The sequence below is a fragment of the Terrapene carolina genome, unplaced genomic scaffold (assembly GCF_002925995.2).
Source record: "Terrapene carolina triunguis isolate 2854851 unplaced genomic scaffold, T_m_triunguis-2.0 Scaffold238, whole genome shotgun sequence".
NCBI lineage: Eukaryota > Metazoa > Chordata > Testudines > Emydidae > Terrapene > Terrapene triunguis.
The window spans coordinates 3,371,683-3,397,076 of NW_020664589.1; the positions used below are offsets into that span (position 1 = coordinate 3,371,683).

The 25,394-nt window shown below is 49.7% G+C and overlaps 1 protein-coding gene across 1 annotated transcript in view; it reads right to left on the reverse strand.

Annotated features, from left to right (window-relative positions):
- Positions 1–25,394, reverse strand: part of ASTN2 (astrotactin 2) — a 572,108-nt gene that overhangs the window by 407,179 nt on the left and 139,535 nt on the right. The window contains exon 5 of the mRNA XM_026657253.1: positions 9,036–9,143. Within this exon, the coding sequence (XP_026513038.1) occupies positions 9,036–9,143 (108 nt within the window). The remainder of the gene's footprint in view (positions 1–9,035; positions 9,144–25,394) is intronic.

Below are 25,394 nucleotides of genomic sequence, written 5' to 3' on the forward strand. Positions count from 1 at the left end.
AAAAAAAAAAAAAAAAAAAAAGGCAAAGCACAGCCTCCAGGAACAGATGTAAAAGCTGTTATCTCGATCGCAGTCCAGGGGACGTTAAAGAGGCTGGGGCTGCAGCTGCGGCGTGGCGGGCCTAATTGCAGTGGGTGGGTGGGTGGGCGAGCAGTGCCTCCCCTCCGAGTTCATTGCCACTCGGTGAATGATGGTCTTCCCACAATGGCTCCATGATTGCTTGTTCAGACATTCTGCAACCAAAATCGACAAACACGGACAGGCCGGGGGACAGGCCTAGCGCACAGCTATACGGGGCTAGTGCTACAGTAATCATTAATAAACTGGCACACTTTTCTAGTACAGCTGTCGCTTACACCAGCAAAAAAGTGATGCGGCTGCTCTAGCTTATACTGGTTTGGTGAACGAAATAATCACCACAAGCCAAAGGACTTAACTACGTATAGGCCAGGGTTTGTCCCATTATTGAAATGTTATTTTAAAATGTCACACCCCTAACTGCCATTGCTATACTGGCAAAGGAGTCTAGGGGTGACCAAGCCACACACAAGTGCTGCTCATTTGTGGAGCAGTAGGGAGAGAGAGAGGAGAAAAGGGGAAGGGGGATCTCAGGGCACGTCCGCGTCACCAGAAGTTATGTCGGCCTACAGCCAACGCGGTTAGTCCATCGCTTGTGCGCGTGCATACGTGGCCCCTGGCGTTGCCGCCGCGCATACTCACCAGGATTGCTTGTGTCGATTCACCATAGCTAGGTATCCCAGTGTGCCACCCGCCACCCTTCGGTGACTCCTGGGCAGTGGAGCTCACAGTTGTGACTAGAGCGGTCAGAGTCAGGCCCTGTGAGATCACTGCCGGACGACGGTGAAGGTCGGCAGAAGAAACGCTGCATCTACACTTGCGCTGCATCAACTACTGTTTTACAACGACCGGGCAGGTGGCGTTACTATATCAGCATAATAGGGCACTGACATCGGTGGGAGTCAAAGTTCAGTGTAGACACATACATAACTAGGTTGACGCAAAGCAGCTTATGTCGACCTAACTTTGTAGTGTAGACCAGGCCTTAGCTGGGATAGTATCAATGGGATTTGGGATTTTCCATCCATTAAGACAGTGTTTCCCAAACTTGGGACGCCGCTTGTTTAGGGAAAGCCCCTGGCGGGCCGGTTTGTTTACCTGCCGCGTCCGCAGGTTCGGCCGATCGCGGCTCCCACTGGCCGCGGTTCGCTGCTCCAGGCCAATGGGGGCTGCGGGAAGCGATGTGGGGCGAGGGACGAACTGACCGCCGCTTTCAGCAGCTCCCATTGGCCTGGAGCAGCGAACCACGGCCAGTGGGAGCCGCGATCGGCTGAATCTGCGGACGCGGCAGGTAAACAAACCGGCCCGGCCCGCCAGGGGCTTTCCCTAAACAAGCGGCGTCCCAAGTTTGGGAAACACTGCATTAAGAGAAGACACATTTTGCCTTGTCGATACTGGAAGGTTAGAGAAGTTAGAGATCCCCTGGTTGCTTTCTGCAGTGTATTCTCGTGTTCTGTTTAGCAATGGGGCCTCCATGGGAGAAACCATCTAATCGGCCCTGTCTGTCTGCACAGTTTGGAAAGCACTTTGTGTTCCTTCAGTATATAAAGGGTTACACAGCAGCCTCATGCTGGGATAGGGTGAGGGCAGGAAAGCTCCAAGAGATGCCAGAGCAGTTGCCTCAAACTTTATTTACTGCTTACCTAACATCAAAAGGATCAGAAGAAAAGTATTCAGCGGTAAGGAACTTAATGTGGGATGCCTTTCTGGGGAAATCCCACACGTGTATGTTGGAGCATTCCCTCCCTATCAGAGGCAGCAATGTGTTCCCCTTGCTCTGGGGCTTATGGAGAGTCACCGATGGACCAGCCCATGGTAAAGTCCTGCCTTTTACATTACATGTTAGATTGATTCTGAACCAATGCTCAGAGGAGAGACTAGAACCCTCTGCCCCGGTGCTCTGCCCACAAAGGTCTGCTCATTCAGGACTCTTCCTACTGCAGAGCACTAGTTTCTGGTCATTTGCAGGCCTGGAGAGGCATGGAAAAGAACCGGGATGAAGACAGGAGATGTCCTGGAATGCGCTGATAGCTGCCCCATCACTACATCAAAGCAATGAAGAGCCCCATCATCAGCGATTAGGGATGCACCTCTGACATCTTGTTTGCTGTGAAGACTGCAGGGTGGTGGGCATGTCTGTGATTCATCCTTGAACTAGGAACTTCGGAAACACCACACTGGATTAGAGCCAAAGTGCATCTAACCCAGTAGCCTGCTTCCAACTGTGGCCAGTGCCGGCTGTTTCAGAAGCAGGAACCCTGCAGCTCCCGGATCACCTGTCCCCAGGGAATGTAGTCAGAAGTTGGCCATTGCTTGGGAGTAACTTCAGGAGATGTGGCAGTCAAACTGTAAGAGTTCAGCACAGTGGCACAGATGGGGAGGGAGGGAGGAGAAATCGTTCACTCTGTTGGGGGTGGGGGATGTATCCTGCTGAGCGCTGCTGAAAAGCATGAGCACCGGAGAGACTGATTATTCCCTCTTGCTAGTGTAAGCAACGAAAAACGACATGTTTGGTTTATCGCCTTTTGTCTCCCATTTGATTCTTGACAGCCATCTCCTGGAGTTTGAAGTCTGCCGCTGTCAGGGAGGCAAGCTGTGCTGGCTGGTGAAATAGGTGCAGACCCGGAGAGACAATTTAAAACCACTGCATTCTCCAGCAGCGTCTCTGCCTCAAAGAGAGACGGCCGAGACATGGCGACGTGATTCCCTTCCAGTGCTCCCTGTTTACTTAGCCCTTAGGTTTCCTTGCGTTTCAACTGCGAGGGAAGGAAAATGCTACCCAAATTTCATTCTGCATTTCCTTTCACTCCCCGTGAAATAATAAGTGTCTGGTTTGCCTCCGGAGACAGGAGAGGATCAAAGGGAAGTTTCCTCATATGTAACAGATTCCGAATACCTAATTTTCCCTTAGAAAGGGCCTTGTTTTAAACACCAAATACAGAAGCAGATCAAAGCCCGGCGTCTCGCTCCTCTTAACAGCTCTCGGAAGGCTCTGCCAGCCAAAGACACACACACAGAGGCTGCTGCAAATCCGAGACAGATAATTGGGCTCTGCTAATTTAACTGAAACATCGCTGTGTGCTACTGAAACAATTGGGCACGGACTCCCCCCCCCCAAAAGAAAAGGCTGCAGGCTAAGCCCACTCCCCTGCCTCTCTCTATCTGCACCTCCCCAGTCCACAGGCCCTCAACGCAAGGAAGTTCCAGATCCACCCTCAAACTTTATCTCAGCCAGGCAGGATGCGGAACGTATCACCTGACAACAGGAACCCAAATCCCCAAGCATTTAATTAGGCCATAATGGGAAGACTGCGCTGTTTTATGAGGCAACGACATGTCTCCTGGGAGGCCAAATGACGACTAGGACGCGTGTGTCATCCTGACAAGGGAGCCAGATTATTGTGGAGGAGAAGACGCTGCCTGGCCTAGAGCAAGGCAATCAAACAAGGAGCGATTTCTCTCTCCCACTTAACAGGCTGGAGGAGAAGAGATTCAGAGTTGAGGGAAGCTGCCGGAGTTCTGCTCCTTTAGGGTGGGGATGAATAGGAGCTGGCCTAGACAGGTTATTCACTGTAGGGCCTGTTCGGAGTGTCTCCTCAAAGTATAAATGGCTGCTTAAATATAATTTGCATCCTATCAGAGAGGGAAGTTATTCAGATCACAGGGACAATCTCCTTTCCACCTCGCTTCTGCGGCCACCAAACCAGTCATCAAGCCGCCATTATTGCAATAATAATACTAAACTTTGGACTGACATTCAGTGTCAGAGATGATTTCATCCGAGGCTTCCAAGCACTTTATAAAATGAACCCTCTGTGAGCGGCCGGTGGAGAGAACGGCTCCAGACGCAGCTGGGCGGGAGACTGAGGCAGCCCCTCTTGAGAGCGAGGAGGATTAGGATTCCAGCAGCATGGCGGAAAGTTGTTCTTTAAAAGAAGGGGACCGGACTGAACATGCCGCACCGTGCGAGAGGGAAAACAGGAGCGTGATAACTACACGGAGTCTGACATCTCCTACGGTGGGCAGCTGCGGAGGTGGATTAGCATCTCGACAACACTGACAGTTCCCTTTATATGAATTTAGTGCTGGTGAAAGGTGGGTAGTTTGACAGGCCTGGAGACAGGAACCTTCTACGTACCTACAGAACAGGTACAGAGAGTGGGAGCTCCCCTACAGTGCCCTGCCAGCCCTCACTTGATGGGAATGAGCAATGAAGTTAGCTTCCGCAGCTCGTCTGCTCCTTGGCATCTCCCACGGAGGCTGCAAAGGGGAGCGCCGGCACTTGCGGTGGCGGGTTTTGATGGTGCAAATGCATTTGGAAGGGTTTATTAAAATGCCCATCACTGGAGCATTCTAGTGCAGTATTAAAACACACACACAACTGGGGGAAGGAAGACAGCCAATTCCCTGCCCTAGCCCAGGTCTAATCAGAACGTCTGATTCTGAGCACCATGCTAGTTCTCCGCCTGGCTCCAGGCTAATAACGGGCTGTTTGCTTGTGGATGCCAGCGGGTTTTCCGCCATCCGGTTCTCTGAGGACCCTTGCCTTGCAACGTGACCGGAGGATGGCAAGCAGGGGACTCTCATCTTCTTGGGGAGGCTGTTACAGGGCTTAGGCAGCATAACAAGCAGGCTCTGCTGCCTGCTGCATTGAGTCCATATGCGGCTTCCAACATAGGTGCCGACTCCCCTCTTTCCTTCTGCTCCCAGCCCCGCCCCCACTCCACCCCTTCCATGAGGCCCTGCCCCTACCCCACCTCTTCCCACCCCTTCCCCGCCCCCATTCCAACCCTTTCCCAAAAGTCCCCGCCCCAACTCCGCCCCCTCCCTGTCAATATTCCAACTCCTTCCCCAAATCCCTGCCCCAGCCCCGCCTCCTCCCCTGAGCACGCCACGTTCCTGCTCCCACCCCCCCGCAAAGCATGCTAATGCTGCCAAATAGCTGTTTGGCGGTGGCCGGGTGGGAAATGCTGGGAGGTAGGCGGAGGAGTGGGGACGTAGCGCACTGTGGGGAGAGGAGGAGGAGGAGGAGGAGGTGGGGTGGGGGGTGAGGGGAGCTTGGCTGCCGGTGGGTGCAGAGCACCCACTCATTTTTCCCCGCGGAGCACCCATGAAGTCAGCACCTACGGCTTCCAATAAGCATGGCAGACCGGGTGATCACAGCTGCTGCCAAGGGTTCCTGTAAAAGAGGAGGTCTGAGATAACATGGATCCCACCGAGGGCTTTGCAGATCAGTGAATGGGACCAGGTAAGGCATGGAGCACCAGTAAAGGATGAGGTGCAGTGGTGTGGCTAGGAGATGGGACAGTGAATTGTGTAGCAGTCAGACCTGCAGATGAGGAACACACAAACAGCCACGGCCAGGTCTTCATTGGAGAGGGAAAAACAGTCTTGTTGCCAGAAGAAGGTGGAAGACAGTGCTTCTAGTGACTGTTGTTTGATTCTCCATGGTCAGCAACAAGCCCAGGATGACCAATAGGCTTCATGCAAGAGTGCATGTGCCCTCCAACAAGGGCAAAGAGATGGTGCTAGCCAGCCACTCAAAGACCTCGCCTGATTAGCTTTAAGCTTTAGTTCTTTCTGGATTCAAATCTCATGCCTTCATCCAGCCTCTAGTTTCCACCACGGACTGGACTGAGCACAGACAGAAAGACAGACATTGGATGGGAACATTGCACCACCGACCGAGGGAAAATTCTCCTTTGTTTCCTCATGTTTCTTCCCATTATCTCCGCGGTGATTCCAAAGACATAGGAACATTAGTGCCCACCAGTGAAGGGATCCAGCACTATACGATGGGAAGATCTCCAACATGGTATGACCGGGATCACAGAATTCAGAGATTAGAGAGAGAAGACTCCCACTACATCCACCTGTCTGTATTCCAGGCCAGTGTAGACTGATTCTCTCTGTTATACTCTCAATGTTTTGTCCATTCCAGTTTTAAACAATCAAGCAGGTTTTGACCCCTTCTCATGAGAGGCTATTCCACTGTCAGAGACCTCACTGTTAGGAATATCCTCCCTCTCACCCACACAAAAACAACAACTATGGACAATTTATTTATGTCCCTTTGGCCTACCCTCTCGAACAATTCCTCCGGCATCCCTTGAGGTGTGCAACCTGCAGCCACTTGAGACAATTATAATGTGCAGCCACCTAACTAGCTTACTTGACCAAAGCACAAAGAAAATCCATGTGTGATCCTGCGTTTACAGGATCGTTTAGACATAAATGGAAGTTATCGTGCAGGCTGTAAGTAACAAATCACATACATCTGAAGACTTCCCACCACATCAACTCTGATAAGCACCACAGATGCTTCAGTAATTGTACACTGTCCTGCAAAAACTGGTCTAAGGAGAGCAATTGCAGGGAAGATCTCTCATTGGACTTAGTGACTATCCCACTGCACCTACAATGACACACAGCCACGTGGAATCAATATTAGAACATCATTGTAACAATAAACTCTATCTGACGCCGCATCCTTCTCTATTAGAATTATGAGCCTGTCCAATTATGGATCTTTGTTGTAGCTGTAATTATGATTTTTATGCTGTAACTTCCCACTAAACTAGTGCTTTCTTCACAGAAGGGAGCTCAGACGATGATGGAAAATTTCTTCCAAGATGCCATTAAAGGTAAAGTTTAACCAAGCAACAGGGAAAGGCCATGGAGCTTTTATTCAGGGAGCTTATTTATTTAAAAACCAAAACAAACAAAAAAAACCCCCTCTGGTTAACGGAGAAATAGCCAAGGTCATTAGCAAAACCGGATCTATGGTTCCACTGAAGCGACAGATGGGTTATTCCCATTAGATCATCTAGCTCAGTGTTTCTCAACCTTTTCAGGTTGGCGACCCCTTATTTGAGTTCAAAAAATTTCACAGTCCTCCCTTTAGTATAACAATAAGAGTAAAAAATGTAAAGTATAACTGATAACCAGACACAGAACACTTACTTTGAAGAGGAAGGGAGAGGCGGAGCAAGAATTTATTTGCTTTAGATTGTAATAAAAGCTCCAATGACTCGTGACCCCCCCGATTGCCTTTTGTGTTTCCCTACCCTCACCCTCAGAGGTAACAACCCACTGGTTGAGAAACAAACACCGAATCCCATGGGTGGGGTTTTTAGAAGTGCCTAAATCACTTAGTACCCTAAGTCCCATTTTTAAAAGCGATTCCTTGAAACCCAGTGAGACGTGGGGTCTAAGTCACTTGGATGCTTTTGAAAAATTTACCTGGTCTTCCAACCATTGCAGGATTGTTCTCTACACGACTGTTTGAAGTGGGGGAACTCCTTTCACAGCAAAAACTGAGGCACCCAAATTCACTAGCCCCTTTTCCAAAATTGAGGCCTTTATCTTTAACGTGACTAAGGCAATGTTGCCATGGGGAGCCTTTACTAACTTTCCGCGCTTGAAAGCGCAAGTATAATTCCAGTGAGAATTTTTGTAACATTGGCTTTCCTTTTCTTCTAAAAGAATGAAGATACAAGGACACACCTGAACGCAATCCTACTCCACAGAAATAAATGCGATGTGTGTGTTTGTTCTAATGTGAAATCACTGAGCCACCCGTAGGTGTAGAGGTAATTTCACATTGAAATAAACATGTTATGCGCATTTATCTGAATGCCTAATCCCGGAAATAAGTGGAGCTGTATTTATTTTGGTGGGCTCTGGCATCTATCTGGAATGCTGCACTCTGACTCTGCCTTGGCTTAACCAGGAAAACAAATTCGGGACTCAGAGCCACCGGTGCAATCTTAAAATCACTTTCCAACTTGGTTATTTCTTAATGGTGGTTTTCAGACTTAGCAACAAAAGTCACATATTTCCCCTATTGAGGACTAAACACACACTAGACCAGCTGCTCAGAAACAAAGTGATCCCTGGCGTTATTTGAATGGGGAAAAATGTAGGAAGTAATTTTAAACCACAGAAGAGACTTTTTCTCTCTCTTAACTCACAACATGATTTACGAGATTAAGTCCCTCCCTCAACCTCAATTTTGTGTTTGTTTTTTTAATTGCTTTTGTGCTGAGAACAAGCATGGAAAATTCAAGTCCAATAGGAAATTTGCTGAGAAACTTTAAGTGACAGAAATTGAGCCTCAGGAGACGCCACCACATTGGTGGCTGGACCAATAGCACGGTTGCACCAACACAAATCCCTAGTGTACACACTTTGAGCACCACTACCATTGGTAGTAAGCTTCCTCAGTACAAGCCGTGGCTTATCACAATTGTGTGTGTTGACGTCGGAGGTTTGAACTGGTGCAGTGGCTGGCTGCCAATGGTTGAAATGCCTAGCGTCTATAAGGCCTTAAAACAGGATGTCCAGGATACTGTTAGCAAGGCTGTAACGAAAACCCACTGTAGTTACAATTTAATGCACTGGAAATGGTACTTAGCTGAAGACTCGTGAAGGGTTGTGCTCCCCCTCCCCACACCCCCCTTTCCTTAATTCAGATCGACAGCTGAGTGTTTCAGTGATGGATATTTTTCCAATTAGCTGTATACTGTTCAAAACCGGGGACAAGACCAGCTCCATCCATCCAACTCCACTTCCAGCATGCTGGGGGTCTGGTGCATCAAGGGGAAAGAAGGGAAGGAAATACTGGGGTCATTGATCAGTGCTTCCTTAATCTTTAATGTGGCTGATATTGGAAACCAGGGAATAGCCATGAACAAGCAACTAAGCCAATTAATATAATCACTAGGAAACTGCTAATGTCTCCCACGTGCTACTAGCTGGCAGGGATAGTCCCAGGCTGGGAAATCTTTATGAACAGGCTGATGTTAGCTATCGGGCATGAAGATTTGTACTTATGGACCGAGAGTGAAATGATTTCAGACCTCTTAAGTGAGGGGCGCAGCGAAAGGAGGGAAACTGGAGTGTTTGTTTCTTTTGCCTCTTACAGCTGCTGTGTCACTGAAGGTTCTTTCATTTACCTTTGCTCCGTCTCCGGCTCCTATACTGCTCGGTATAGAAGGTCAGCTGGGTTTCGTCATCTGCCTCTGAGCCAGAGTTTCCCTTGGCACGTCCAAACCCAATTCCACCTGCAAGGAAGTGAGGAGAAAAATCAGTACTGCCGTCTGAGGTGCTCAGCGGCAAACCTTAGCTGTGAGCTCCCCAGTCAAGCTGAGGAAATCATTATCCAGCTTCCCCTTCGGCCATCTCTTTAAACCCCCGCTTCTCCAGATAAAGACACGGGATCGTTAAAGTCCGGGTGTTATTATTTGTATTGCAGTAGCACTTAGGGGCACAGTCATAGATCAGGACCCCCGTGTGCTAGGTACTATATGAACACAGAACAAAAAATGGTCCCTCCCTTAACGAGCTTACTATCTACATGGCACTGAGGACCTTGAGTTTAAGCTGCTCGCCTAAGGACCCATGCACAGTGAACCACACAGAGTGTCACATATCTGCTTCAGAGGCCAGCAGGCAGAGATGAGAGGTAATGTGGTCCAGAGTACAGGACATAAAACAGAGTCAGGAGACCTGGGTTCTGTTCCCTGCTCTGCCACTGATTGGCTGTGTGACCTTGGTCAAGTTGCTTCCTCTCCCTTTGTTGGGCGGGTCTAGACCAGTGGTTCTCAAACTTTTGTACTGGTGGCCCCTTTCACACAGCAAGTATCTGAGTACAACACCCCCCCCCCCCCAAATTAAAAACTTTTTTTTAATATATTTAACACCATTATAAATGCTGGAGGTGAAGTGGGGTTTGGGGTGGAGGCTGACAGCTCGCGAGCCCCCATGTAATAACCTCACAACCCCCTGAGGGGTCCCGACCCCCAGTTTGAGAACCCCTGGTCTAGACCATAAGCTGTCTGCTGTGGCCCTAGAGAGCTGTGGTCTCACATGAAGCCTCTAGGCTCTACTGGAATACAAACAGCAGGGAAGAAAAATGGAGCTGTGACTTGACCCCCCCCCCTTTGCTTTGATGTCCCTGAGGAACAAAAACAAACTGTGGAAGGATGAGCCTGCCCATGCCCAAAGGTTAACATGTTCACTGGTCTGATCCATGCCCCCGGCTAGGCGCACTCAGATGCAATCAGACTCATTTGACCAGGCAGAGCCCACCCCTTCCTCCCCCACACAGTGGTTTTAAACATTTAGGAGCAGCAAAAGTTAGAAAAAATCAAGTTAGGAATAGACCTGGCACGAGTCTGCCAAGCCTCATGGAAAATTAAAAGAAAAGAGGCCTCTGGGGGTTGATGGTGGCCCTCTGAACTGCCATTAAAATATTTTACTGTTTTAAAACCCCTTTATTCTATGCAGAAGTACAATTTCCACACTTCTTGGCAAGGGTCCAGCAAATGAAATTGCACCTTCTGCCCTGTAAAATTCTTAATCACCAGATGGGGGGGGGGGAGGTGGAGAGAGCTGGGGAAATGCACTGAACTCACAGCCCTGCAGACCGGTGTGTCTATCAGCAGACCACGTTGGCACACGCAGGGGCAGAGCCAGCTTCACCCCCATAGTCTCACCAACGTGCCTCTGCCCTTGGTCACTTGGCCCTTTCAGACCTTAGCCTCTGCTGAGACTGCCAATAACGGGTGCGGGCGGTTGAGGGCAAAATATGGTGATGGGAACACTCCCCAACTAGGAACTGATTCAACTCATCTCTGATAGGTAGGCTACCCCTACCTATCAGAGGGGTAGCCGTGTTTGTCACTTTTTACAGATCCAGACTAAGAGTCCTGTGGCACCTTATAGACTAACAGACGTATTGGAGCATAAGCTTTCGTGGGTGAATACTCACTTCGAATTCACCCACGAAAGCTTATACTCCAATACGTCTGTTAGTCTATAAGGTGCCACAGGACTCTTTGTCATCTCACATTGGAACCCAACAGCTTCAGCTAGGGACGAGTCCTAGTCTCCACCAGCCTAGATTGCATTCAGACCACTGATGCAATGCAAAAGACCAGAAATCCTATCCAATCAATCCATTAAGCCATCTAGTCCCTCCAGCAGAGGGTGCTGTGTCAAGTCCGCCCAGAATCCGGTGCCGAGAACGGGCCCCGCTCCTGAAAGGGGAGATGACACAACCAGCCCTCCACTGGCAACACTGCTGGCCGTTTGGAAGTGGACCCCTGGACAATGCAGAAGTGGCACCTTGGGGCTTCCTGCACCTCGAAGAGTTTGCTGTATCAATAAGGGAATATGACCTCTTATTCAGTCCTTCCCTGGTGCGGCAGGAATGGGTTTGAACACAGGTGTCCAGACAAACACAACCACCCATCTATCCAGCTCATCTCATCCTCAAAGCGCATGGCATGAGATGCCAGTGTCACCACATGGCTGCGGATTAGGGACCCTCCAGGGACCCAGCTTGCTGAGGGCACCTCCAAACTCCTGAAGGCAGCCCGCAGGCAGGAAAGGGCGGAGGGTATGCGAGTGGAGGGTGGCAAGCTCTCCAAAGCAGGTGGCCTGAAACCTGCGTGTCGGCACTGGTCTCGAAAGCTCCAAGACAACCCAGAGGGCACCAGGAGCGATTAAGGGCTCTGCAATGATTCTCGCCACAGTGAACGGTGCCTGCTGCTTGGTGTTTTACTACCGAGTGTGTGATTTAGGGCACTAAAGTGCAGCCGTTAATTACCTGCCGCTACATGAATATTTCCACTAAGGTCCTAAAAGATAGCAAACGATCGGAACGTGTTAACACAACAGTAAAGGATTATCAGCCTGCGGAAATGGCTATATAAACTGCTCGAGGCTTCCTGCCACCTGAACTCATGGCAACAAGGAGGAGGGCTTTAAACAATACTCTGCTACCGAGACGGTAGATCTTCAGAGCGGGCGAGCCGTATCGCCTTCCTGCCACATCCTAATCACCCTTAGCACTGAGCACCTGATTTCCACACAGAGGATCAATGCCAGACTACAAGGGCATGCCGCCAGGGACTGCCACCGCAAACTACCAGGCTAGTCAATAGCCAGGAGAAGAGCCAGCATTTACCCTGGGGAAAGAGCAGGGCATTTTGAGATGAAAGCTACTTGAGAGAGCGTGTGTGAAAAGTCTGCAAGGAAACCTGAATGCGTGTGGAGCTCATGAGGGTACAGGTCCCTTCCCAAGCTTGAAACTTAGCCCCAGGCCATCAGAGGGTTTGCCCAGGCTCACAGAGAGCGCCTGGGCCGATGCAGGGGTCTGAGTGAGGGTTCGGCCAGCTTCCCTGCTCCTTGTGGAGCTCAAAACCAGGGGAGATTCTGCAGCTTCAAATCAGAGTCAGATTCAAAACTCGGGGCAGCGAGAACTCATGCAGATGGGAATGGAAGTATGCGTGAACCCTAGTTATCTGACCAACAGTCTCTCCGGCTACATCTACACCACAGCACTTACGGCCGTGCAGCTGAGCTGCTGCAGTGCTTGCGGTGGGGACGCGCTATGCCGACAGGAGAGAGCTCTCTCGTCGATTTAATAACTCTTGCCTCCGCCAGAGGCGGTAGCTACGTTGGCGGGAGAACCTCTCTCACCAACGTAGCGCTGTCTACACCAAAGCTTAGGTCAGTATATTTTACGTCGCTCAGGGCTGTGGATTATTCACACCCGTGAGCGACTTAAGTTATACTGAAGTAACCTGTAGTGTACACAAAGTCTCCCACCTCTATTGCTTGGGCCATTCTCTGTGTTGGCAAGATATTTTCAGGAGTCAATGCCATAGCAAAGCCCAAGCAATCCAAGGTTTTAGGGCTTACAGGAAAGGAATACAAGTCTGGTCGTGTTCCTTTTGCAACCACATCCCGGAAGGGGTTAACATGCTCTCCACGCTCTTCGCTGGGAAATGGACTGACCAGCAAGCTTCACAGCCAGCCGCCATCTCCGCCCCCTTCGGCAGCTTTTCATATGTTTGCGGGTTGCGTCTCTGTGATGGATGGTGCTGACATGTTAAATTATCCGGGCTGGGTGTCATCGGCGAGCCGGTGACAGCAATATTGCATTTTCTGATTACCTAAAACTGTGCAGGATGTATAAATATGGGACTTGGGAGACCCACGACAGGGTCTCCAGGCTGGAAAGGAAATGCCTCCCCCAACCCACCCAGAAAGGGCAAATGTTAGCCAGCTGGTAACAGCTAGGCAAGAGAGAGAGAGAGATGTCCCCGTGAGTCCTTTTTGATCTGCCTAAAACCTCAAGGATGGAGTGGAAATTTACCCTCCCGGTAACTCAGCGGTTCTAGGTTTCTCATCACAACACACTCCCAGATATAAGTCTGGGTGAAGTCAGTTGAAGTCTTCTGTGGGAAAAAGAAGTCTTAGCACAACTGAGACTCTAGCTACGCCTAATTCCCACTCCAAGCCACCTGGGGGGGGAGGTTTGGGTTTGGTTTTGTTTTTAAATTGGCCCCAAAGTCTTGCTCTGAGTAGCTCAGGATTTGGGATCTCTTCCCTGTGTTGACCAACACGGCATTAACAACACTGCATACTATATTGTCCCTGTTTTTCTTGCATTCCCCCCATCTTGCCAGACCTCTCTTCTTTCCCCCCCGCATCATCATTCTTTTTTGACAGGGAAAGGGGGCTGCCCCAGGCGGATGAGACAGATTCTTGCATATGAGCTGGATTTATCTGGAGCACAAGCAGCTGACAAAGTGAGAACAGGGAGCACCTGATTAAAGACAAGACAGTCGCCCCTTGTCAGCGATTCCTTTATTTCTCCCCTAAATGGGGGGGGGGGGAACTGCAGAGTAACAGAAATGAGATTCTAATCACTGCAACCTATTACAAAGCAGAGTAAATCACTTGGAAAAAAGCGTCCGATATGGCAGCAGCAACTCTGCAAAATTCTCCGTTGAGAAGGTTCCGCCGGCGCTCAGCAGCACATGTGATGACGCAGGGAGCTACTGGGAATGGAGTCATCTTGGCTCACGGCTCCAAACACAAAGTGTCACAAGAAAATTCCCATTCATGACGTGAGTGCAACCCTGGTGAGTGGAATATCAGGGACCCAGAATTCCCTCAGAGCTCAGCCTCCGCTGTTGGTCTCGGCACAGAGCTCCACCGTCTCTGTCCTCACCTTGCAGCCCATCAAAGCCTCACACTCCCACTTCCATGCCACCCTCTACAACTGGAACTCCCCCTCTCTGCACCCCACAAGGCCTCCCCATCCTCGTCTTTTCTTCCAGGCCCTTCCTTCCATCCTCATTTTTCTGTGAAGCCCGTAACTGCCACAAATCCACGTCACCCCACAGCCGCAAAAATTCACACACACCCCCCGCCAAGAATTCAGGCTGAGGTTTTCAAAAGAGCCTAAGGGAGTTAGGCACCCAACCCCCTTTGAACTTTGACAGGAGTTGACCACTAATTCCTTTCAGCTTCTTTGGAAGTCGCAGCCTAAAGCTGCCTTGAGGCAGAGCCATTCCCTGGATCCTGCAGGGCGCCAGTGCTGCGTCTCTATTTCGGCTCTGCACTCCTCAGGGCCTAAGTTCCCTCTAAGCTGCACAGCTGCGCAGCAGCCTATCAAGGGCAATGCAGACACTCGGGGATGTGACGGTGAGGCATGAAGGTGCCGCGGCTTCTCCCGTGGCCCCAGCCCCCGGACCTGCTGTGGCCTGGGAGAGGCGGGGAGAGATGCTCCCCCGCCCAGCTCTGGAGCTGCCGCGGGGGGGAGACATGCTCTCCCCCAGGGAGAAGCACCCCTCCCCCTCAGCCCAGATGTGGCTGCGGTGAGAGAGGACTGGGGGAGTCCATTCTCCCCGCCGGGGCCTGGGGCAGCCTGCACACCAAACCCCTCATCCCTGGCCCTAGCCCAGAGCCTGCACCCCCAGCCGGAGCCCTCACCCCATTCCACCCCAACCCTCTGCCCCAGCCCTGAGCCCTGCACCCTGAACCCCTCATCCCTAGCCCCAGCCCGGAGTCCACACCCCCAGCCAGAGCCCTCACCCCCCCACACACCCCAAGCCTCTGCTCCAGCCCTGAGCCCCCTCTTGCACCCTGAACCCCTCATCCGCAGCCCAGAGCCCGGACCCCGAGCCAGAGCCCTCACCCCCCCACAACCCAACCCTCTGCGCCAGCCCTGAGCCCCCTCCCACACTTTGAACCCCTTGGCCCCACCCCCACCACACATCACCTCCATATTTGTGCACATAAAATTCATTCCGCACATGCATGGGAAAAATTAGAGGGAACATTGCTCAGGGCAGGAACCACATGTTCCCTTGTGCCTCACACAGCACCTGTTGGCCTCATGTCCCACCTGGCTATTAACTACATCGCAAGTTCCCCTTGGCGGCCCTCATGTATCCCAGGGCCTGGGTGGCGTTTGAAAAGAAGAGTCCAGACTGTGCTTTAATTTTTAAAATGCCTGGGGGGAAAGATGCATTCTGGTTGGGTTGTTTGTTTTTAAAGTCTGCCTCTTGGGGGAAGAGCAGAGAGCAGCAAGCCACCCCCAATGCACACACACCACCGCTTCTTTCACAACAAAGGCTCATCACAATACTCTATCACCAGCTTTGCTCCCCCCCAGGGGCGTTCCTGGCCAGGTGCTACCCAGGCCAATATTAAATTACTGTGAACCACATCAGCTGCAGTGGCCAGGGACGGAGAAAGACAGAGAAAAAGAACAAACAAAATGACTCTGCCTTGGACTAGATCTCCCTGCAACTCAGGTGTTAACAGACTTTGCAGACGCCCACTGAGTTCAATACACAATCCATTGATCATCTTTATTTAAAGTGTAAGGGCCTAATCCAGCCCTGGCAGAAGCAGATGCATCACCCCGGGGTACTTCCAGGGGAATCCCCCTCACTTACAGAGGAGCTACATTCAATTTTACAACTTGGATCATGTTAATTATTAAACCAGGCCAATAAGACAGCGTGGATTTGATGGACAAGACAGAAGCAGGGTTGCAGAAGTCCCCCAGTTGCATGGAAACCTGGAAGCCGCCCTGCTGAAATCCTCATCAGGAGCCAGAAGTCTCAATAAAGGTGCTTTTATCTCTAATCCTGTTTGCAGATTTACAAGCTCATTAATTCACTCAAAGGGATCTCAGCTCAGGGACAAGCGGGGCAGGGTTTCTTGCTGTTTTTGAATGAGATATTAATGTAGATTGTGAATGAGGGAGGGGTCTTGAGGAAAAAACAACATGTAGTCATGTAATCAAAGGCTGTATTATAATGCAAATGCACAAGGGGGCTGAATTAGAGCTTCATGGGCAACCAGAGTTCTGGCATTTCCTAGCTTCTGAGCGCTTGACTTTGCAACCTTACCATTCTTTTTAACATAGTTTGCTCATGCAATTTGCTGGGTTTAAAAAAAAACAAACGGGAGGGAGGGGGGAACCTAATTTCATCATGTGGCAACATACTGACACCCACATGGGTCATCAGATGGTTTGGTACGTTTAGACCCACCATTTGAACTAATGAACTGCTAGCAGTAGAAAGTTGTCATCCTCTATGAGGACCAGCACTAGAAGGGGATGAGACACACTTTGCCAGTGGGTTTCAGATATTTGCTGGCAGCTAACGAATGGTGAGACTCAGGAATTGTGGGTTCCAATCCACGTTCTGTTCTCCAGTTGTCACAGAACTCTCCATCCAATGGCCGCCAAGCCCAACCCCTACTGACCCTCCCCTCCAGCCTGTCCCAGGCCTTTGTCTCCCTCCTGGAGCCTCGTCCCAGGCTCCTAACCTAGCTAGTCTCACTCTATCCCACTCAGGCTCCTTGTCCACTCTCAGTCTCCCCTCCCCTCGCACCCAGGCCTCCCCCACGTGGGCTCCTAATCTCTTTACCCCACCCAGTTCCAATCTCTTCCTGCAGTAGCTCCCAGTTCCAGTTCACCCCCAGGCTCCTTGTTCCAGTCTATTACCTCCAGTCTGGCTCTTGTCCTCTCTGCATTTGAGACAGCCTACTTCCTCCATGTTTCCTGGGTGCTGGCAGAGGGAACAATGAAAGCACAGGAGAGAGAGTCTCCCTGCTCTTTGTTCCTGTGCCCCGTGCCACAGCAGCTACTGCCGGGACCGTCTCGATCAGCCCCAGGAGGATAGCTCACACTCAGTCACTCTGTAGGCATGGCACGTGCACGGTCTGGCTGGCACACAGGAGCTGTGAGAGAGGATGGAGCATGCTCAGTGCAGACGGCGTCTTCAGAGAATTTGGCTGCCAAACTCTAACAAGTCTCTGCTGAGCAAGTGTGAACTGGGATTTTTCAAAGGTTCAGACCTTGGCCAAATGTGAGTGTTTTTGTTTCCCCCACGGAAACAGCACCAGGCACATCCCTGACCCAAAGGCCATTCCCCTGCCAAATATCAAGTCCCTGCTGCAAAGCAAGGGGGGCACTAGCACTTCCCAGTCAAACGGCTGTAAGAATTTTTTTAACCCTGGGCAAAACAAATGTATTTTCCCCTTGCCTCACTCTTGGAAGTGGCAGAGCCATTTCAGCTGAAAATTTCCAGAGAAATTCAGCCCGAGGAAGATACTCAGCATGAAACATTTCAGCTCGGCCGGTTAAAACTTGACAAAGGTCTACACAACTGAAAACAGGGTCTTACCATAGGAAGGGCTGGGCAAGCTTAATCGTAGGCAGTGCACTTGCGCTGCCTGGTAATAATTTTAGCATCGCGTCGTTACACGGTCCTGTCCTCCACCCTCCAGGCTTCAGACCACACTCAGTCCATCTGTTTCTGGCAATCCACCCTCCCCGAGCTGCTCCTCCTCCATCCGCTTTTCTAGCTGCCAGAACAAAATGGTGAGTTTTATCCCGCACTGCCCAAACCACAAAAAGCACGAAACCTTGAGATTTGAAAGGTAAGCCTCCCAGGGATCGTTCCTCTTCTGGAGAGTGCCTAACAGCGCCGGGCAGAGTTTCTCCAGCTAGCCTTTGATACAGCATCGCCAGGAGAATGGGAGGGGTAGGGGAGAGGGAGATGAAAGCTATTCTCCTCCTGAGCCAGCTTGGACAGCCATCATTATGGCTGGCGGAGCAGAGGCATCCGCTGGCTGCCTCTGCATCGCTCCACTTTCAAAGGAGGTGGCTTCAAAAGGCACCTGCAACACAGAGCAGAACACGACTCTCAGGAGAAAGCGACGGAATCAAAGGCACAGCCCTCAAGGGGCTCCTGGAAAGCTGGCCGCTGGGGCTGGTTCAGGGGAAAGGAAACTCAATAACTCGCTGGTCTGTTCACTCAGCACCAAGGTAAACAACTGAACCTCCCTGCAAGTTCCCTTCCAGGCTGGGTGAATGACATGCCCTCCCTACGGAGAGCAGAGCCCCGGGGATGCCACATGATGAGGGCCCTACACGAGGGCCACGCTCAAGGACTCTCTTGAGCCATCTCTTCACAGCCCCACCACCCCTGCACACACATCCTTAAGCCCAAGGCACTAAGCTTTAGTTTCCATCTTTCCTGCCCATCCCACCCAAGGGGTATTTCTCATGGTATTTCCATGGCCCCTCACCACCACGGTGACAGGACGTTACTGCCCAGTGGTTAGGGTGCTAGTCTGGGGCTTGAGAGACCTGGGTTTAATTCCCTGCTCTGCTACAGACTTCCCGGGTGACCTTGGGCAAGTCACTTAATTGTTGAGTAATTAAGTTCCCTGTCTGTAAAATAAGGTTAATAGCCCTACCACATGGGGTGTTGAGAGGAGGAATGGGCACTTCCCCTCCCCCCAATGAACTTGCTGAAAAATGCAAACTATTCACAAATGTCAATTTGAATCAATACATGAAATGCTTGGTTTTGACACCAAAGAATTTTGTGGGATTTTTTTTGGGGGGGAGGGGCTTTTCCATGAGAAGGGCAAAAAATCAGTTTCTGTTTAAAAAAAAAGTGATTATTTTTTCTTGGTTTGACCAGAAACTGGAAAAAAAAATCAGTATTTTCTCAGCGCTAGTTGTGAGGATAAATACAGCAAAGATTGTGAAGTTCTCAGATACTAGGGTATATGAGATAACTGGTGTCATCTAAGTACCTTAGCTAGACCATCTCCCCTGCCCGTCTCCAGTGAATGACCTAGTTTCTAAGCTCTAGCACCAAGCCAAGTGAACCTAAGCGGCACAAGGACTCCTAATCAAAGCCATGCAGTGACAAACAGCCCAACTACCTCCAAGCCCTTCTACAAAACAACCTGGCAGGAAGAGCCTAGTGCTGTGTTACAGGGCTGGGGTGGTTGAGCAGAACGCTGCAATTTAACTTTTTCTAAGGGAAAATTAAAAAGGAATCAATATGTCCTTTAATCTTGGCCAACAGGAGGCTGCTTTGGCATATATTTAGGGTGCCTTCCAAAGGCATCAGTCCTCAGCGCAGGAACTGGCTGACTGAGGTTGTGCCAGGCGTGCCCCCCACATCTAGCTCATATGGGACATTTGGAAGCAAGATCCAGGAATCTGCCCTCCAAAACCAGGCTGGTTTAGAAATTCCAAGCCCTTACTCCACACAGACAGACCCATGAGGCTTCCCCAACATGCTGTGTTCTGCAGTACATCCAGTCCTGCTTTGGTGGGGATGGGAAGCCAAGGTGGGTTAGGTACCTGGAGAAGCAGGTACTCGAGGGAAGCAGGTTTGAGAAAGCTGCAATGCTCCTTTCATTTCCTTCTGGGTTTCCAATTCCCCTTCCTAGCCAGTGCACCAGTAACTTCTGGTAAATTATGGTGCAGTAGAGACCTCTAGATGCATTAAGACAACCCTGATCAACAGTAAATTATCCACTGGGCAGCAGGATCTATTAATCACTTATTTATTTTAAAAAGGAAAGATGCTCATTGAACCTTTTTATTTACCTTTGGCAGTTTAGATAACCACCATATTTCAGTGTTGGCTTTTATCCACCAACAGCTTTATGTTCAGAGGCTGGAATCCCTCAGCCGCCTTAAGCAGCTTTCACTTTGATTTGTTTTTTGTTAGATTGTCAGTTCTCATGCCTTAAAAAACCTTCTGACCAGTTGTGCTGTTTTTAACCATCTATCCCAGTAGAGGGCACCATATATCCCTATTTGAATATTGTCACCATCCCAAAAGGCATATTTTCCTGACTCCTAGTCCTGTGCTCTAACCACTATGTCACGCTCCTTCCCTGCAGGGGGCAGTGAGTTCCACATTTCAGCTGAACTCCAAGTATATTCTGTCTCCTCAAATCGCCCGCTGTGTTTCTAGTTGAATATGGCTTTCTTCACTTCCTGTTTTAAACCACTGTATAGGAGATGGGCATGTTCTGTTAACTGCAGCTGCTGTGTTCTGCCCCAGAGCAGGTTGCATTTCAGCAGAAGGTGAAACTAAATGGGCGTCATGGGTGCCCAGCACTTCCTGGGAACACAGTCCACAGTCGGCAAAGGGCTTTGGGATACACGGTGTTGAAAGGTGCCACATAAATGTAAAGTAAAAATGGAGCTGGCTGGAAAAGCAAGAGAACGGGAATGATCATACTGGAGCAATGATAGCGACCACCTACGCGAGCAGCCTGAAAACAGTGGAGCTAGGCGAACCCAGACAGAGGCTGATCCAATTCGCAATTAACAGATGCCCTTCAAATAAACACTATAGACTAATAATCAAACACATTTGGAGTTTTACACCTAGATGTAAACATTATTTTTTCATATTGATATTTAAACAATAGTCCCAGGGGTCCATCGTACTTACCAACCACTGTCATTGAAAAATGTGACCTAAGAATGTAACCTGAGTAACTCCCCCCACATTCCAAGCCTCAAACACCTTTGTCAGCTCCTTATTCAGCTCAGCAGTGAGACTGGTCTCTGTTGCTGTAAGTAGAGCTGTGCAAATAACTGATTTTGTCAGTTTGCTGCTGGCAGTTTGGTTGTGGTGGTGGTGATGGTGGTGGGGAAATCGTGGACAAAAATTGTTTCAGTTTTACCCCAAACAAATTAAAAAAAAAAAAAAAGATGAACCAAAGAGTTTGGGGGAAAATCTGTATGCTGAATGAAACATTTGATTTTGAGCCTGTTGTGGGGTTTTGTTTTTTTTTTACATTTTTAAATAAAATTGAAGGAAATTGCAAAATGAAAAGCTCCTTTGAATAAAAAAAATTAGAAACATTTCAAAAATGCTAAAATGAAATGGTTTGATCCCCCCTCCCCCCCATATTTGGAGTTTTACTTGGCACCCCCTTAACACAATTTGGCAAATTCCCAAAATGTTCTGGTTGACCCAAGTCTGCATTGTTCTCTGGAAAAAAACACAAAACCCCACCACCACAAACTATGCCCAGCTCCAGTTATAACCGGCCATGGATTTGCCTCAATGACCCCTCAAGACCCAGGCTTTACTCTCCCCTTTGTTCTTTCTCTCAACCAATAGTACGAATACTTAGCTCTTATGCAACCTCTTCAGTCCACAGCGCTCAAAACACTTTACAAAGGAAGGTTAAGAGCATTACCTCTGTTTTATAGAGGGGGAAACTGAGGCACAGAAAGTCAAATGATTTGCCCACGGTCACATAGCAGGACAGTAGCAGAGCTGGTCATAGCATATACGCCTCCTATCTTCTAGCACATTGCCCTGTTCATTAGGCCACAATCCCGATGCACAAGAGCCTTCTCCACTGCAACTACCACCATTTGGAACAGCCTCCCTGTAACCTCTGTCTAGCCAGCTCCCCACTTACAAACCTCAGTCAAAGTGTCCTTCCCCCATCCGTCCCCCTTCTGTGCCTATACCCCTATTTTCCTCTCCCTCGTATTTATTAACTCTAAATGCGTGACACTCAGGCTCCAGGGTTTTTGCCGCCCCAAGCGGCGCAAAAAAAAAAAAGCCGCAATCGCGATCTGCAGCGGCAATTCGGCGGGAGGTCCTTCGCTCCGAGCGGGAGTGAGGGACCGTCCGCCGAATTGCCACCGAATAGCTGGATGTGCCGCCCCTCTCCGGAGTGGCCGCCCCAAGCACCTGCTTGGCAAGCTGGTGCCGGCCCTGGTGACACTTGATAAAAGTGTTTCTGAAGAGAGTTTGTATGAAAGTGGTATTATTCAAAATAAAGTTAGGTTATGCTATAAACGGAAAAGATTTTTTTTTAAAGTCAAATGTTCTCAGAGAAATACGACCTTTCTCGTAGCTGTTAGAAACACTTAGCGAAAAATCAGATACAATGACAAACAATAGGCAACCGTTTAAACGCAGTTAGCGTGGGGAAGCAAAGCAAGGGAGGTTTATTTGCTGTTTGTTTTTGTTGAGTGGGATGGTGGCGGTTTGTTGTTGGTTTTTTTAAAGCCAGGCGCTCAGAGGTTCTCAGGAAAGAAGGCAATCCTTCTGCCGCTAGCAGTTCCTGCAGAGAGAGCACTCCAGCTGTAGGACTCTGATGAGGTTAATTAAATCAAACTGTGAGAAAATAATTACACACACACATCCGTCAGGCCAAGTTGACACTACCCAGTAACAAAGTTGGATGCAAACTCCATCAGCGGAATTGTCACGCGGCTGTTAAAAGGAAATAAATGCATCCCAAACGGACAATTTCATTTAGGGGGAGGAAAAAAAATAGGATTGCAAAGGATTAATGAGGCGAAGGGTTTGTGTTGGCAAATGGATGTAAAATGCAAACATAGTGAGTTGTGATATCATCATTTAACCTTAATGTTCAATAGTGTTCCAATCGCTAACGCACCAGAGGAGCAATTAAACGCAAGCCATAAAAACAAAAAACTTCCAAAATGGGAGAGGAGCTGAGAAATGAATAGAAAAAGACATGCCTGGTTGCAACAGCATCACAGAGCTCCTGGCCAAGGTTTTCACAAACAACTAGGTACATGAAGTTTTGGGGAGTTCAATTTGAGACACCATAAAGGGGCTGGATTTTCCATGGGTGGGTGCTAAGCACGTTCTGAAAATCAGGCCTCTTGAAGGTGTCTCAAGCTGGGCTCAAAATCACTAGTCACTTTTGAAAATCACAGGGCGTGTTACATTCTGAATAATGAAGGCAGCATGCTACTGATCCTACTAGCATCCCTATTGAATCCAAGAGCATGAGCCGTGATGGAAGGAAGGGCTTAGGGTGACCATGCAGCATGGAGACGACCTGGAGGAAATGAAGTCACACAAGGAGGTGAGAGCGCAGGTGGTGAGGTCTGCATTTGCTCCTCCCTGGAGGAGAAAAGAAAGCACCCAGGGGAGTTGCCCATTGGAGTCAGACAAGAAGGCACTAGGAGACATTCTATCCAAGGCTCTTCCCATGAAAGGAGAGTCTCAGAAGAACACGCTACCTCCCACCCAAAGATCTCAAAGCACCTCCTTAATTCCCATTAATTAAGCCCCATAGCACCCTTCTGAGAGAAGCATCGTCCTGCCTTTATGGATCGGACAAGTGAGTGAGTTGCCCAAGGTCACAGAGCGCCAGTGACAATCATAATAGAACTCAGTAACCCCAACTCCCAGGCCCTAATCTGACCACACTTTCCATTCACCTCCTTCCTCTTTTAGCTGTTATGGCTTTGTGCCGCAGATCCCATTTCCGGGTGGATTTTATCCTTCCTGCCGAGGAGAGCTCTCCCTATGGAATGACTCAGCTTGGTCCCCAAGAATCCTCCACCCTAACAAATGAGACACAGAGAGACAGATGTGGAGGGCACACATGGAGAGCAAATCCCCAAGTCCCACCTACCCACGGTGAAGTGAGCCAGCCCCTCAAGGAGTGGAGAGCAGGGGAGAGTTTGAAGACAGACGTGGTTTTCTGAATAACCCGTGCTGACACGCACAGAGGCACAAGTGCCAGGCATATTCCTGGGTTCTGATGGTCTACAAAGGTCCCCCTTTTAACAGCAGATAGGCTATAACTCTAGCCTGCTTCAACCATCTCAGTGTCACCAGGAGAAGTTAAACTCAAGCTCAGGAAGACACCCAGAGGGCTGGTTAACCCTTCCTCTCCACCTTTCCCCCATTACCTGGCACCACCTGAGACCAGACTGGAAAGCTCCCCTCCAAGATATGGGCTTGTGAGGACCTGCTTTGCATTGCTGGGCCAGGCATAGCCTGCTGCTGAAATAAGAAACCCGACACATTTCAGATGTGCACCCAAACGCCCTGAAGGAGACAGACCCTTTCAGGAAAGCAAAATACGATGAAAAGCACATCAGGGAAGATTTATAGACAAAGCAGCTGTGAGCTCTGGTTCCAAACCAGCCTGCTTTTCACAGGCTGGCTGAAGCCAGAGGGAGCAGGGCTAATGGGAGAAAAGCCCTCCCGTAGAGAAGATTGAGTTCGGTGGTAGGGGGCGCTGTGACACTGATGGAGCCATCAGTTACTAGAGACACAAAACCAAGGTTCTGACCACCCACGGTCATGGCAATTTTCACAGGAGTAGGGCTTTGATGCCGCATGGCTCGGGTCTCTCTCCGTAGAGGAATGTGAAGGTTTCCTGGGGGGAGTGTGACGAGATGTTACTATGGGAGGTAGCGTGAGTGGGTCCTGAACTGGAAAAGCAAAGAGGAAGGGTTCCGTTTGAAACGCCCTGCCAAGACCAAGATCACAAGCACGTCCCACTCTCCAGTCTCCGTCGTGCCCCAGCACTCGCATTCAGTGTCTGGGAAAGAGGGGTGGATGAGGGAACCGAACAGTCCAGCAGAGGGTTATTTGTTTCCCTTGAGGGGAGCACGAACGGAAGAGTCGGGGAGATCGCAAGCTAATGCCTGCTGGACATTTCCCCCACATTGCTGTAGGAGGCCCAACAGCCATCAAGTCGCAAGAACGGCCAACCACCAGACTGAATGCGTGGCAGGTTACCGGTTAGGGAGGGCTGCTGGGGTTTTCACTAGGAGTAATGTGGGGAGATTAAGAAAAGGAAGCATTAGGCTGAATACAAGGAACATTTTCCTAAAGGCAAACAGTGTTAGGCTGCTGACATCTCTTCGCGAGTCCTAGGTGGTCAGATGGTCACAGGGCAGTAGAGAGCCATTGGAAAGTGGGTGACAGTCTATCCAGGAGATCTGGATTCAGGGCCCTCGCTCCTGGGCTAACGGGTGCTGGGGAAGTTTCTCCATCCCAGGGTTTGAGCAGCACTTCAAGTTGGTTGAGCAACACCTCTGGACAACCGAAGAGCAGCGCTGGTGGAGAGTATTGCTAGCTTTGCTCAGCTGCTGGGGTGACTAGAAAATGTCTCCTCATCAAGGGCTTTAAAGGAGAGGAAAGGTAATGGTTGGGGGGGGGGGAGAAATCTCACAGGGCAGCCTGTCTGACCCCAAAGTCATCCACCTTTGCCTTGCTCTGAAATACAGAGATGCATATTTGAGTAACTACAACAGACTAAACCAAATAATTTAAACCAGTTAAAGAGTCAGAACATTTTCCTCACACTAAGTGAATAATTTATGGCCAGAGCTACCAAAAAAAAAAAAAAAAAAAAAAAAAAAAAAA